Source organism: Bufo gargarizans, chromosome 3 (genome assembly GCF_014858855.1).
Source record: "Bufo gargarizans isolate SCDJY-AF-19 chromosome 3, ASM1485885v1, whole genome shotgun sequence".
NCBI lineage: Eukaryota > Metazoa > Chordata > Amphibia > Anura > Bufonidae > Bufo > Bufo gargarizans.
Window position 1 is genome coordinate 8,373,590 of NC_058082.1, and position 15,884 is coordinate 8,389,473.

At 51.2% G+C, this 15,884-nt stretch overlaps 1 protein-coding gene across 1 annotated transcript in view; it reads left to right on the forward strand.

Annotated features, from left to right (window-relative positions):
- Window positions 1-15,884, forward strand: part of LOC122930589 (cGMP-dependent 3',5'-cyclic phosphodiesterase-like) — a 191,461-nt gene that overhangs the window by 144,213 nt on the left and 31,364 nt on the right. The window contains exons 14-15 of the mRNA XM_044284079.1: window positions 3,721-3,832; window positions 14,999-15,038. Coding sequence (XP_044140014.1) covers window positions 3,721-3,832; window positions 14,999-15,038 — 152 coding nt within the window. The remainder of the gene's footprint in view (window positions 1-3,720; window positions 3,833-14,998; window positions 15,039-15,884) is intronic.

Genomic DNA, 15,884 nt, shown 5'->3' on the forward strand with positions numbered 1-15,884 from the left:
TGGGGACACCTGGCTGACTATATTATGGGGACACCTGGCTGACTATAATATGGGGGCACCTGGCTGACTATATTATGGGGACACCTGGCTGACTATATTATGGGGACACCTGGCTGACTATATTATGGGGACACCTGGCTGACTATATTATGGGGACACCTGGCTGACTATATTATGGGGACACCTGGCTGACTATATTATGGGGACACCTGGCTGACTATATTATGAGGCACCTGGCTGACTATAATATGGGGGCACCTGGCTGTCTATATTATATGGGCCCCTGGCTGACTATATTATGGGGACACCTGGCTAACTATATTATGGGGACACCTGGCTGACTATATTATATGGGCCCCTGGCTGACTATATTATGGGGACACCTGGCTGACTATATTATGTGGACACCTGGCTGATTATATTATGAGGCACCTGGCTGACTATATTATGTGTGCCCCTGGCTGACTATATTATGTGTGCCCCTGGCTGACTATATTATGTGGGCCCCTGGCTGACTATATTATGGGGGCACCTGGCTGACTATATTATGGGGGCACCTGGCTGACTATATTATGGGGACACCTGGCTGACTATATTATGAGGACACCTGGCTGACTATATTATGAGGACACCTGGCTGACTATATTATGGGGTCACCTGGCTGACTATATTATGGGGTCACCTGGCTGACTATAATATGGGGTCACCTGGCTGACTATATTATGTGGGCCCCTGGCTGACTTTATTTTGGGGACACCTGGCTGACTATATTATGAGGGCACCTGGCTGACTATATTATGAGGCACCTAGCTGACTATATTATGGGGGCACCTGGCTGACTATGTTATGGGGGCACCTGGCTGACTATATTATGTGGGCCCCTGGCTGACTATATTATGGGGGCCCCTGGCTGACTATATTATGGGGAAACCTGGCTGACTATATTATGGAAACACCTGGCTGACAATATTATGTGGGCCCCTGGCTGACTATATTATGTGGGCCCCTGGCTGACTATATTATGTGAGCCCCTGGCTGACTATATTATGGGGGCACCTGGCTGACTATATTATGGGGACACCTGGCTGACGATATTATGGGGGCCCCTGGCTGACGATATTATGTGGGCCCCTGGCTGACGATATTATGTGGGCCCCTGGCTGACTATATTATGTGGGCCCCTGGCTGACTATATTATGGGGCCCCTGGCTGACTATATTATGGGGGCCCCTGGCTGACTATATTATGGGGGCCCCTGGCTGACTATATTATGGGGGCACCTGGCTGACTATATTATGGGGACACCTGGCTGACTATATTATGGGGGCACCTGGCTGACTATATTATTAGGGCACCTGGCTGACTATATTATGAGGGCACCTGGCTGACTATATTATGTGGGCCCCTGGCTGACTATATTATGGGGGCACCTGGCTAACTATATTATGGGGGCACCTGGCTGACTATATTATGAGGCACCTGGCTGACTATACTATATTATGGGGGTACCTGGCTGACTATATTATGGGGGTACCTGGCTGACTATATTATGGGGGCACCTGGCTGACTTTATTTTGGGGACACCTGGCTGACTATATTATGAGGGCACCTGGCTGACTATATTATGGTGGCACCTGGCTGACTATATTATGGTGGCACCTGGCTGACTATATTATGGGGGCACCTGGCTGACTATATTATGGGGGCAGCTGGCTGACTATATTATGGGGGCACCTGGCTGACTATATTATGGGGGCACCTGGCTGACTATATTATGGGGGCACCTGGCTGACTATATTATGTAGGCCCCTGGCTGACTATATTATGAGGACACCTGGCTGACTATATTATGAGGACACCTGGCTGACTATATTATGGGGGCACCTGGCTGACTATATTATGGGGGCACCTGGCTGACTATATTATGTGAGCACCTGGCTGACTATATTATGTGAGCACCTGGCTGACTATATTATGTGAGCACCTGGCTGACTATATTATGTGAGCACCTGGCTGACGATATTATGAGGGCACCTGGCTGACTATATTATAGGGGCACCTGGCTGACTATATTATGGGGGCACCTGGATGACTATATTATAGGGGCACCTGGCTGACTATATTATGGGGGCACCTGGCTGACTATATTATTGGGGCACCTGGCTGACTATATTATGAGGGCACCTGGCTGACGATATTATGAGGGCACCTGGCTGACTATAATATAGGGTCACCTGGCTGACTATATTATGGGGCACCTGGCTGACTATATTATGGGTCACCTGGCTGACTATATTATGGGGACACCTGGCTGACTATATTATGGTGGCACCTGGCTGACTATATTATGGTGGCACCTGGCTGACTATGTTATGGTGGCACCTGGCTGACTATATTATGGTGGCACCTGGCTGACTATATTATAGGGGCACCTGGCTGACTATATTATGGGGGCACCTGGCTGACTATATTATTGGGGCACCTGGCTGACTATATTATTGGGGCACCTGGCTGACTATATTATGAGGGCCCCTGGCTGACTATATTATGAGGGCCCCTGGCTGACTATAATATAGGGTCACCTGGCTGACTATATTATGGGGCACCTGGCTAACTATATTATGAGGGCAACTGGATGACTATAATATAGTGTCACCTGGCTGACTATAATATAGGGTCACCTGGCTGACTATATTATGGGTCACCTGGCTGACTATATTATGAGGACACCTGGCTGACTATAATATAGGGTCACCTGGCTGACTATATTATGGGGGCACCTGGCTGACTATAATATGGGGTCACCTGGCTGACTATATTATGGGGACACCTGGCTGACTATATTATGGGGACACCTGGCTGACTATATTATGGGGACACCTGGCTGACTATATTATGGGTCACCTGGCTGACTATATTATGAGGACACCTGGCTGACTATAATATAGGGTCACCTGGCTGACTATATTATGGGGTCACCTGGCTGACTATAATATGGGGTCACCTGGCTGACTATATTATGGGGACACCTGGCTGACTATAATATAGGGTCACCTGGCTGACTATATTATGGGGGCACCTGGCTGACTATAATATGGGGTCACCTGGCTGACTATATTATGGGGGCACCTGGCTGACTATAATATGGGGTCACCTGGCTGACTATATTATGGGGTCACCTGGCTGACTATATTATTGGGACACCTGGCTGACTATATTATTGGGACACCTGGCTGACTATATTATGGGGGCACCTGGCTCACTATATTATGGGGGCACCTGGCTCACTATATTATGGGGGCACCTGGCTGACTATATTATGGGAGCACCTGGCTGACTATATTATGGGGCACCTGGCTGACTATATTATGGGGCACCTGGCTCACTATATTATGAGGACACCTGGCTCACTATATAATGGGGGCACCTGGCTCACTATATAATGGGGGCACTCTGGTTAGCAGTGCTTTGGAGTACTTTTGCATTACCATGGGGGCACTGCTGGCGCAGGTATAGGGGCATTTTGGCTGTAATCCCTATGTGGACCCGTAATGTGTGTACTCTGGCTCTGTTATGGGGGCACTCTTCCTATTGTATATGGGTGTGGTCTGTATTTAGGGGTGGAGCTCATGTATTAGTCTGCCTCTAAGGACATTTAACCATTGATATGCTGATTGCCCTGGTGCCTGCACTGACCGCTCTCCGCTCGTCTCTCCCCAGCTACACAGAGGAGGATGAACACAAGATCCATCATTGCTTCTGCTACACGTCCACCGTCCTCACCAGCACGCTGGCCTTCCAGAAGGAGCAGAAGCTGAAGTGCGAATGTCAAGTGAGTCCACCTCCTAGTCATCTCATTTTGGAATATTCTGCAGATCTCCAGGAGGGCTCAGTGGTGTAATAATCTGCAGGATATATCACTATGTATCTGTCAGGAGGTAGAGAGGACAGAGCGATGTTCTGCAGATCTCTAGAGAGGTCAGGGGTGTAATAGTCTGCAGGATATATCATTATGTAGTCGTCAGGTAGGTAGGACAGAGCGATGTTCTGCAGATCTCTAGAGAGGTCAGGGGTGTAATAGTCTGCAGGATATATCATTATGTATCTGTCAGGAGGTGGAGAGGACAGAGCGATGTTCTGCAGGTCTCTAGAGAGGTCAGGGGTGTAATAATCTGCAGGATATATCACTGTGTGTCAGGAGGTAAAGAGGACAGAGCGATGTTCTGCAGATTTCTAGAGAGGTCAGTGGTGTAATAGTCTGCAGGATATATCATTATGTATCTGTCAGGAGGTGGAGGGGACAGAGCGATGTTCTGCAGATCTCTAGAAAGGTCAGTGGTGTAATAATCTGCAGGAGATATCACTATATATCTGTCAGGAGGTAGAGAGGACAGAGCGATGTTCTGCAGATCTTCAGCTGCCGTTCTCACTTCTGATGAATTTTCCTAATTTTCATGTCATTAACCTACTTCTTAATATGCAAAACCTCATCAGTCTTCATAAAGGCTCCCAGGGGCGCGGCGTCCGCCCGGACGAGAGAATGGCGCAGTGATGGGCAGGAAGGTCTGGAGGCAGGGATACAGCGTATCAGTCATTATATCAGGGATACAGCGTATCAGCCATTATATCTGGGATACAACGTATCAGTATATGATACATGAAGCCATTGATCAGTGAAGAACTGGTGACCCCCCCCCCCCCCCCCCCCCCGCAACGCTGTCCCGGCATCTTTAACCCCTCACCTCCCATCCAGACATGGATAAGTGATGGTCAGACCAACGACACCTGAAGATCTCGGACTATCACCGATTCTGCTAGGACGGTCCCCGGCGGCGCTCTGCACATCAGCTCTATAGGCAGAGGGATTAATTAGGCCACATCTCCTGTAACACCTCGGGGGTCTCACTGCTGGGAGGGGGGTACATTGAGAGGAGGAATAATCAGCGCTAGATCAGTGTTTCAGTTTCTCGCCATGTGCAAGATCTCTGCTTGACATCCAGAGGCTGAAAACCCGTCCTAACCGAATACTCACAGCTGAGGGTTTGTTACAGATGCATCCAGTCTAGACATCCCTCTGAGCTAAACACATCAGCAGCACAAACCTCTCCAGGTTGCTACAATGAGTCCGGGCGGTTCAGCTCTGAGAATTGTCTAGACAGGTTCTAGTGGGGGGTGCTCTGACCAGGTGACTGCGCCTTTAACAGGGTAGATGCCTCATTTACATATATGCAGATTAGGTGAAAATTAATAATGTTGTTAACTGAGGAGGGAACGTGCCTCATTTACAAGTGTGAATGCAAATGCTCTGCCACCTGCTAATGTGACGCAAGAAGCCGCAGAGCGGAGGAGAAGTCACACACAGCACTTATGTACATCCTCAATGATGGGGGTTATAGTAGTCCTGCCGGTCTAGGTACTTTCACCACATTGAAGGAGTATTCCAGTAATTTAAAGTAATACTCCACAGGAGAGGAGATAATTATGAGAAAAGAGGGGGTCCTACTACTGGGACCCCCATTAGAGCAGGGACCTCCTACCTCACAGGGTCCCTGAAATAAAGTGTTTACTCAGCTCTCTGGGAATCTAATGGAAATGAATGGAGTGGCAGCGTGCATGCTCGACCAACCAGTCCATTCATTTCAGGAGCCCTGTGGGGTACGGGAACCTGGTTCCTCTGATCGGTGGTGCTCCTATTGCTAAGAGTTATCCCCTATCCGTGTATAGGGGATAACTCAAAACTACTGGAAGGCCCCTTTAAAGGGAGTCCGTCTGAAGTTTTGACCATTTAAACTGCCAGCAGCACCAGGTTGGGGCTAGGGAGGAGAAGGACAAACATACATTTGTGAAGCATCTGCCATCAGGAGTAGTGGGAGTATGAAGTTTTATTCTTCAAGTGTCCAAGAGGCGGAGCTTCACTGTGAAGTGCCCTCTGCATTGAGCTGCTTCACAGTCTCTGCTCTGAGTGGCAGCTGGAGCGGTCTCCTGGTAAGATGCTTCAGCTGTCACTCACAGCAGAGGGGTGGGGCTGAGAAGCAGCTCAATGCAAAGAGCACGTCACAGTGAAGCTCCTCCTCCTCCTCCTGGGCACTTGGAAGAATAAAACTAAATATTCACCCTACTCCTGATAAAAAAAAAAAAAAAAAGCTCTGCTAAAGGTATGTTTGTCCTGCTCTCCCAAGACTCTGCCTAGTGCTGTCAGCAGTTTTGCATAGCAGAACTGCTGACAGATTCCCTTTAAGCACCATTTACTGGATGTAAATAAACATATACATTAATATAACCCCCCCCCCCCATCATACATACTTTTAAGCACCACCCCATAGAACAACAGGGAGGTCCCATAAATCCCCCAATACAGTGTCATCTACCTACCCCTATATGCAGTGCAGTCACATACTTCCTATATGAAGTGCAGATGTGTACATCATCTATACAGTGCTATACACAAGTCCCCATATACAGAGCATCACATACCTCCTATATACAGTGCAGTCACATGCTCCAGATATATAGTCCAGCCTACAGCCCATGTATACAAAGCAGCTTGGAGTCCTATATATCCAATGTAAGGCCAGAAACAAGTACAATGCCAGACAGTCAGCAGTCTGGATATGTAGTCTGGAGCACCCCTATAACAGCAGTCTGGATGTGTAGTCTGGAGCACCCCCTATAACAGCAGTCTGGATGTGTAGTCTGGAGCGCCCCCATATAACAGCAGTCTGGAGGTGTAGTCTGGAGCGCCCCTATAACAGCAGTCTGGATGTGTAGTCTAGAGCGCCCCCTATAACAGCAGTCTGGATCTGCAGTCTGCAGCGCCCCCTATAACAGCAGTCTGGAGGTGTAGTCTGGAGCACCCCCTATAACAGCAGTCTGGATGTGTAGTCTGGAGCGCCCCCTATAACAGCAGTCTGGATATGTAGTCTGGAGCACCCCTATAACAGCAGTCTGGATGTGTAGTCTGGAGCGCCCCTATAACAGCAGTCTGGATGTGTAGTCTGGAGCGCCCCCTATAACAGCAGTCTGAATATGTAGTCTGGAGCGGCCCCTATAACAGCAGTCTGGATGTGTAGTCTGGAGCGCCCCTATAACAGCAGTCTGGATGTGTAGTCTGGAGCGCCCCCTATAACAGCAGTCTGGATGTGTAGTCTGGAGCGCCCCCTATAACAGCAGTCTGAATATGTAGTCTGGAGCGGCCCCTATAACAGCAGTCTGGAGCGCCCCCTATAACAGCAGTCTGGATGTGTAGTCTGGAGCGCCCCCTATAACAGCAGTCTGGATGTGTAGTCTGGAACGTCCCATATAACAGCAGTCTGGATGTGTAGTCTAGAGCGCCCCCTATAACAGCAGTCCCGATGTGTAGTTTGGAGAGTTCCCTATAACAGCAGTCTGGTGGTGTAGTCTGGAGCGCCCCCTATAACAGCAGTCTGGATGTGTAGTCTGGAGCGCCCCCTATAACAGCAGTCTGGATGTGTAGTCTAGAGCGCCCCCTATAACAGCAGTCCCGATGTGTAGTTTGGAGAGTTCCCTATAACAGCAGTCTGGTGGTGTAGTCTGGAGCGCCCTCTATAACAGCAGTCTGGATGTGTAGTCTGGAGCGCTCCCTATAACAGCAGTCTGGAGGTGTAGTCTGGAGCGCCCCTATAACAGCAGTCTGGATGTGTAGTCTGGAGCACCCCCTATAACAGCAGTCTGGATGTGTAGTCTGGAGCGGCCCCTATAACAGCAGTCTGGATGTGTAGTCTGGAGCCCCCCTATAACAGCAGTCTGGATGTGTAGTCTGGAGCGGCCCCTATAACAGCAGTCTGGATGTGTAGTCTGGAGAGCCCCCTATAACAGCAGTCTGGATGTGTAGTCTGCAGCGCCCCCTATAACAGCAGTCTGGATGTGTAGTCTGGAGCGCCCCCTATAACAGCAGTCTGGATGTGTAGTGTGGAGCGCCCCCTATAACAGCAGTCTGGATGTGTAGTCTGGAGCGCCCCCTATAACAGCAGTCTGGATGTGTAGTCTGGAGCGCCCCCTATAACAGCAGTCTGGATGTGGAGTCTGGAGCGCTCCCTATAACAGCAGTCTGGATGTGTAGTCTGGAGCGCCCCCTATAACAGCAGTCTGGATGTGCAGTCTGGAGCGCGCCCTATAACAGCAGTCTGGATGTGTAGTCTGGAGCGCCCCCTATAACAGCAGTCTGGAGGTGTAGTCTGGAGCGCCCCCTATAACAGCAGTCTGGATGTGTAGTCTGGAGCGCCCCTATAACAGCAGTCTGGATGTATAGTCTGGAGCGCTCCCTATAACAGCAGTCTGGAGGTGTAGTCTGGAGCGCCCCTATAACAGCAGTCTGGATGTGTAGTCTGGAGCGCCCCCTATAACAGCAGTCTGGATGTATAGTCTGGAGCGCTCCCTATAACAGCAGTCTGGAGGTGTAGTCTGGAGCGCCCCCTATAACAGCAGTCTGGATGTGTAGTCTGGAGCACCCCCTATAACAGCAGTCTGGATGTGTAGTCTGCAGCGCCCCCTATAACAGCAGTCTGGAGGTGTAGTCTGGAGCACCCCCTATAACAGCAGTCTGGATGTGTAGTCTGGAGCGCCCCCTATAACAGCAGTCTGAATATGTAGTCTGGAGCGGCCCCTATAACAGCAGTCTGGAGCGCCCCCTATAACAGCAGTCTGGATGTGTAGTCTGGAGCGCCCCCTATAACAGCAGTCTGGATGTGTAGTCTGGAACGCCCCATATAACAGCAGTCTGGATGTGTAGTCTAGAGCGCCCCCTATAACAGCAGTCCCGATGTGTAGTTTGGAGAGTTCCCTATAACAGCAGTCTGGTGGTGTAGTCTGGAGCGCCCCCTATAACAGCAGTCTGGATGTGTAGTCTGGAGCGCCCCCTATAACAGCAGTCTGGATGTGTAGTCTAGAGCGCCCCCTATAACAGCAGTCCCGATGTGTAGTTTGGAGAGTTCCCTATAACAGCAGTCTGGATGTGTAGTCTGGAGCGCTCCCTATAACAGCAGTCTGGAGGTGTAGTCTGGAGCGCCCCTATAACAGCAGTCTGGATGTGTAGTCTGGAGCACCCCCTATAACAGCAGTCTGGATGTGTAGTCTGGAGCGGCCCCTATAACAGCAGTCTGGATGTGTAGTCTGGAGCCCCCCTATAACAGCAGTCTGGATGTGTAGTCTGGAGCGGCCCCTATAACAGCAGTCTGGATGTGTAGTCTGGACAGCCCCCTGTAACAGCAGTCTGGATGTGTAGTCTGCAGCGCCCCCTATAACAGCAGTCTGGATGTGTAGTCTGGAGCGCCCCCTATAACAGCAGTCTGGATGTGTAGTGTGGAGCGCCCCCTATAACAGCAGTCTGGATGTGTAGTCTGGAGCGCCCCCTATAACAGCAGTCTGGATGTGTAGTCTGGAGCGCCCCCTATAACAGCAGTCTGGATGTGCAGTCTGGAGCGCTCCCTATAACAGCAGTCTGGATGTGTAGTCTGGAGCGCCCCCTATAACAGCAGTCTGGATGTGTAGTCTGGAGCGCCCCCTATAACAGCAGTCTGGAGGTGTAGTCTGGAGCGCCCCCTATAACAGCAGTCTGGATGTGTAGTCTGGAGCGCCCCCTATAACAGCAGTCTGGATGTATAGTCTGGAGCGCTCCCTATAACAGCAGTCTGGAGGTGTAGTCTGGAGCGCCCCTATAACAGCAGTCTGGATGTGTAGTCTGGAGCGCCCCCTATAACAGCAGTCTGGATGTATAGTCTGGAGCGCTCCCTATAACAGCAGTCTGGAGGTGTAGTCTGGAGCGCCCCCTATAACAGCAGTCTGGATGTGTAGTCTGGAGCACCCCCTATAACAGCAGTCTGGATGTGTAGTCTGCAGCGCCCCCTATAACAGCAGTCTGGAGGTGTAGTCTGGAGCACCCCCTATAACAGCAGTCTGGATGTGTAGTCTGGAGCACCCCCTATAACAGCAGTCTGGATGTGTAGTCTGGAGCACCCCCTATAACAGCAGTCTGGATGTGTAGTCTGGAGAGTTCCCTATAACAGCAGTCTGGATGTGTAGTCTGGAGCACCCCCTATAACAGCAGTCTGGATGTGTAGTCTGGAGCACCCCCTATAACAGCAGTCTGGATGTGTAGTCTGGAGCACCCCCTATAACAGCAGTCTGGATGTGTAGTCTGGAGCGCTCCCTATAACAGCAGTCTGGAGGTGTAGTCTGGAGCGCCCCTATAACAGCAGTCTGGATGTGTAGTCTGGAGCACCCCCTATAACAGCAGTCTGGATGTGTAGTCTGGAGCGGCCCCTATAACAGCAGTCTGGATGTGTAGTCTGGAGCCCCCCTATAACAGCAGTCTGGATGTGTAGTCTGGAGCGGCCCCTATAACAGCAGTCTGGATGTGTAGTCTGGACAGCCCCCTGTAACAGCAGTCTGGATGTGTAGTCTGCAGCGCCCCCTATAACAGCAGTCTGGATGTGTAGTCTGGAGCGCCCCCTATAACAGCAGTCTGGATGTGTAGTGTGGAGCGCCCCCTATAACAGCAGTCTGGATGTGTAGTCTGGAGCGCCCCCTATAACAGCAGTCTGGATGTGTAGTCTGGAGCGCCCCCTATAACAGCAGTCTGGATGTGCAGTCTGGAGCGCTCCCTATAACAGCAGTCTGGATGTGTAGTCTGGAGCGCGCCCTATAACAGCAGTCTGGATGTGTAGTCTGGAGCGCCCCCTATAACAGCAGTCTGGAGGTGTAGTCTGGAGCGCCCCCTATAACAGCAGTCTGGATGTGTAGTCTGGAGCGCCCCCTATAACAGCAGTCTGGATGTATAGTCTGGAGCGCTCCCTATAACAGCAGTCTGGAGGTGTAGTCTGGAGCGACCCCTATAACAGCAGTCTGGATGTGTAGTCTGGAGCGCTCCCTATAACAGCAGTCTGGATGTGCAGTCTGGAGCGCTCCCTATAACAGCAGTCTGGATGTGTAGTCTGGAGCGCGCCCTATAACAGCAGTCTGGATGTGTAGTCTGGAGCGCCCCCTATAACAGCAGTCTGGAGGTGTAGTCTGGAGCGCCCCCTATAACAGCAGTCTGGATGTGTAGTCTGGAGCGCCCCCTATAACAGCAGTCTGGATGTATAGTCTGGAGCGCTCCCTATAACAGCAGTCTGGAGGTGTAGTCTGGAGCGCCCCTATAACAGCAGTCTGGATGTGTAGTCTGGAGCGCCCCCTATAACAGCAGTCTGGATGTATAGTCTGGAGCGCTCCCTATAACAGCAGTCTGGAGGTGTAGTCTGGAGCGCCCCCTATAACAGCAGTCTGGAGGTGTAGTCTGGAGCGCTCCCTATAACAGCAGTCTGGAGGTGTAGTCTGGAGCGCCCCCTATAACAGCAGTCTGGAGGTGTAGTCTGGAGCGCTCCCTATAACAGCAGTCTGGAGGTGTAGTCTGGAGCGCTCCCTATAACAGCAGTCTGGAGGTGTAGTCTGGAGCGCCCCCTATAACAGCAGTCTGGATGTGTAGTCTGGAGCGCCCCCTATAACAGCAGTCTGGATGTGTAGTCTGGAGCGCCCCCTATAACAGCAGTCTGGAGGTGTAGTCTGGAGCACCCCCTATAACAGCAGTCTGGATGTGTAGTCTGGAGCGCCCCCTATAACAGCAGTCTGGATGTGTAGTCTGGAGCACCCCCTATAACAGCAGTCTGGATGTGTAGTCTGGAGCACCCCCTATAACAGCAGTCTGGATGTGTAGTCTGGAGAGTTCCCTATAACAGCAGTCTGGATGTGTAGTCTGGAGCACCCCCTATAACAGCAGTCTGGATGTGTAGTCTGGAGCACCCCCTATAACAGCAGTCTGGATGTGTAGTCTGGAGCACCCCCTATAACAGCAGTCTGGATGTGTAGTCTGGAGAGTTCCCTATAACAGCAGTCTGGATGTGTAGTCTGGAGCGCCCCCTATAACAGCAGTCTGGATGTGCTGTCTGGAGCGCCCCCTATAACAGCAGTCTGGATGTGTAGTCTGGAGCACCCCCTATAACAGCAGTCTGGATGTGTAGTCTGGAGCACCCCCTATAACAGCAGTCTGGATGTGTAGTCTGGAGAGTTCCCTATAACAGCAGTCTGGATGTGTAGTCTGGAGCACCCCCTATAACAGCAGTCTGGATGTGTAGTCTGGAGAGTTCCCTATAACAGCAGTCTGGATGTGTAGTCTGGAGCACCCCCTATAACAGCAGTCTGGATGTGTAGTCTGGAGCGCCCCCTATAACAGCAGTTTGGATGTGTAGTCTGGAGCCCCCCTATAGCAGCAGTCCCGATGTGTAGTCTGGAGAGTTCCCTATAACAGCAGTTTGGATGTGTAGTCTGGAGCCCCCCTATAGCAGCAGTCCCGATGTGTAGTCTGGAGAGTTCCCTATAACAGCAGTCTGGATGTGTAGTCTGGAGCGCCCTCTATAACAGCAGTCTGGATGTGTAGTCTGGAGCGCCCCCTATAACAGCAGTCTGGATGTGTAGTCTGGAGCGCCCCCTATAACAGCAGTCTGGATGTGTAGTCTGGAGCGCCCCCTATAACAGCAGTCTGGAGCGCCCCCTATAACAGCAGTCTGGATGTGTAGTCTGGAGCGGCCCTTGTAACAGCAGTCTGGATGTGTAGTGTGGAGCGCCCCCTATAACAGCAGTCTGGATGTGTAGTCTGGAGCGCCCCCTATAGCAGCAGTCCCGATGTGTAGTCTGGAGAGTTCCCTATAACAGCAGTCTGGATGTGTAGTCTGGAGTGCCCTCTATAACAGCAGTCTGGAGGTGTAGTCTGGAGCGCCCCCTATAACAGCAGTCTAGAGGGCCCCCTATAACAGTAGTCTGGATGTGTAGTCTGGAGCGCCCCCTATAACAGCAGTCTGGATGTGTAGTCTGGAGCGGCCCATATAACAGCAGTCTGGATGTGTAGTCTGGAGCGGCCCTTGTAACAGCAGTCTGGATGTGTAGTCTGGAGCGCCCCTATAACAGCAGTCTGGATGTGTAGTCTGGATCGGCCCTATAACAGCAGTCTGGATGTGTAGTCTGGAGCGCCCCCTATAACAGCAGTCTGGATGTGTAGTGTGGAGCGCCCCCTATAACAGCAGTCTGGATGTGTAGTCTGGAGCGCCCCCTATAACAGCAGTCTGGATGTGTAGTCTGGAGCGCCCCCTATAACAGCAGTCTGGATGTGTAGTCTGGAGCGCCCCCTATAACAGCAGTCTGGATGTGTAGTCTGGAGCGCCCCCTATAACAGCAGTCTGGATGTGTAGTCTGGAGCGCCCCCTATAACAGCAGTCTGGATGTGTAGTCTGGAGCGCCCCCTATAACAGCAGTCTGGATGTGTAGTCTGGAGCCCCCCTATAACAGCAGTCTGGAGCGGCCCCTACAGCGTTGCCCGGTTATCCAGCACTAAAATGGTTAATACGCTTTATTTTCTCCCCGGAGGCTTCTTTTTTTTAGGTTAATGAGTCAATCCTGTAGATGAGATGATGGAGGTTGTGGGCTCCTCGTCCGCGTTTGCCTTTTTTCCGGCGTCTGAATATTACAACCGCCATACGTCTGCACCTAATTAACTTTCCTGACCTCATCTTTCAGTCGATCCGCGACATTTCTCGGTCAGGTGATTTCAAAGCGCCAAGGTGAAAAAAAAAGACGGAAAAGGACAAAGATGGAGGAAGGTTTAATAATCAAGGAATTAGTGGGAACTAATTAAAACGAAGAAGAGACGGACAGCTCATTATAAGCCGGGGCGACCGGGGGGAGAACGGGAGGGGAAACTCTAGGCGGGCGCCTGGCATCGCAGTGGTTAACCCTTTATCCTCCACTAAAAGTGAACCTTTCGTGGCCGGTTGTGGGATGCCCCATCAAACCTAGGCAGCACGCTACTGAAAGGTATTAGTTAGCTGCCTGAGTCATGTGACCTTTTTGTGTCCTGCTGATTGGCTCCTAGAGGGAGGGGCACGTGGTCTCCTGGACATTTATGTCATATGGCGCCCTCTAGCTCTGTGTTGGGGAATTACATCTCTGCCTACCTAAGTAGCACAAATTAGGCCACACCCCCACCCTGAATAACCCCTCCTTCATGGAGCCAAAAATGTCCACACCCTACCCCATGGTGGAGCGGGGGGGACGCCTATAGTAGATACTCCAGGTAGAGCGTCCATTCCTCCATGTTTTTAAGATCTCTGCTTGCTGTCAGCAGATTGGATTATTCTTGTTTGTATCCAGAGGCATATAACGTCCTCTGACCTGTTACTTCTCACAGCTGAGGGTTTGTTACAGTTGTGTCCGGTCTGGACAGTCCTCTGTAAGCCAATCACATCAGCAGTGCACACCTCTCTCCTGTCCTTATAGTTTGTTACAATGTATCAGTTCAGGATATTCAGCTCACAGAGGATTGTCTGGACTGGATACAATTGTAACAAACCCTCAGCTGTGAGAAGTATTAGGCCTGTGCAGACTTTCAGCCTCTAAATATTCCCAGTCAGTGCCAGCTAGCAGAGATCCTGAAAATGGTGAGCATTTAGGAAGTGTCTGTAGTCCTGGCATCCTCTGTGATTTCCGGCTTTGGATGCCTTTCAGTTCCCTCATGCACACAGACATATTTTTTGTCCGCATCCGATCCGTGTAAAGCTCACCGTGTGCTGTGCGCATCCGTATGTCCTTTTCGCGGTCCCGCAAAAATATAGAACATGGAAAGGACTTTTCTATAGAGGCCCCGGACGTTCTCTTCTGCGAATGCAGAATGCACATGGCCGTTATCCGTGCCTTGCGCACCGCAAAACAAGCAATGGTAGTGTGGATGAGCCCTCATAGTCACGGATCAGAACTTGGCTGCAGTGGAGTCACAGCTCCCCCTGGTGGTCAGACTCCGTTCAGAGCTGTTGGATCAGTTGGGGGGCTCTCAGGTTCAGTCTCGTGTCGTCGTCTTTCATGTGGATTTGACATTTGCAGTATTTATGTGATGAGCCTAAATGTGAGAATTATGTAAATGAGCTCATGAATATTAATCATCTGTCTTCTCCGCTTACAGGCCCTGCTGCAAGTTGCCAAAAACCTCTTCACACATTTGGGTGAGTTCTATGTTCTGTGTCTACAACATGTCCGTAAAGGGTTACTACTCCACCCAACCTCCTTATGACTACATCATCCATCCTTTATTTCTACAGTACCCAGCCTCCATATTATTACATCACCGCATAATATCCCTCTCCTCACACACCTGTGCACCCTCACAGACAGTCCTTCCCATGTCCCCCTCTTCTCACAGACTGCCCTCCCCCATGTCCCCCTCTCCTCACAGACTGTCCTCCCGATGTCCCCCTCTCCTTACAGACTGCCCTCCCCCATGTACCACTCTCCTCACAGACAGTCCTTCCCATGTCCCCCTCCTCACAGACTGTCCTCCCCCATGTCCTCCTATCCTCACGGACTGTCCTCCCGATGTCCCCCTCTCCTTACAGACTGCAATCAACCATGTCCCCCTCTCCTCACAGACAGTCCTTCCCATGTCCCCCTCTCCTCACTGACTGCCATCCCCCATGTCCTTCTATCCTCACAGACTGTCCTCCCCCATGCCCCCCTCTCCTTACAAACTGTCCTCCCATGTCCCACTCTCCTTACAGACTGTCCCCCCCCATGTCTCCCTCTCCTCACAGACTTCCCTCCCCCATGTCCCCCTCTCCTTACAGATTGTTCTCCCTCATGTCCCCCTCTCCTCACAGACTGTCCTCTCCCATGTCCCCCTCTCCTCCCAGACTGTCCTTCCCACGCCCCCCTCTCATTATAGACTGTCCTCCCCATGTCCCCCTCTCCTCCCAGACTGTCCTTACCTATGTCCCCCTCTCCTTACAGATTGTTCTCCCTCATGTCCCCCTCTCCTCCCAGACTGTCCTCTCCCATGTCCCCCTCTCCTCCCA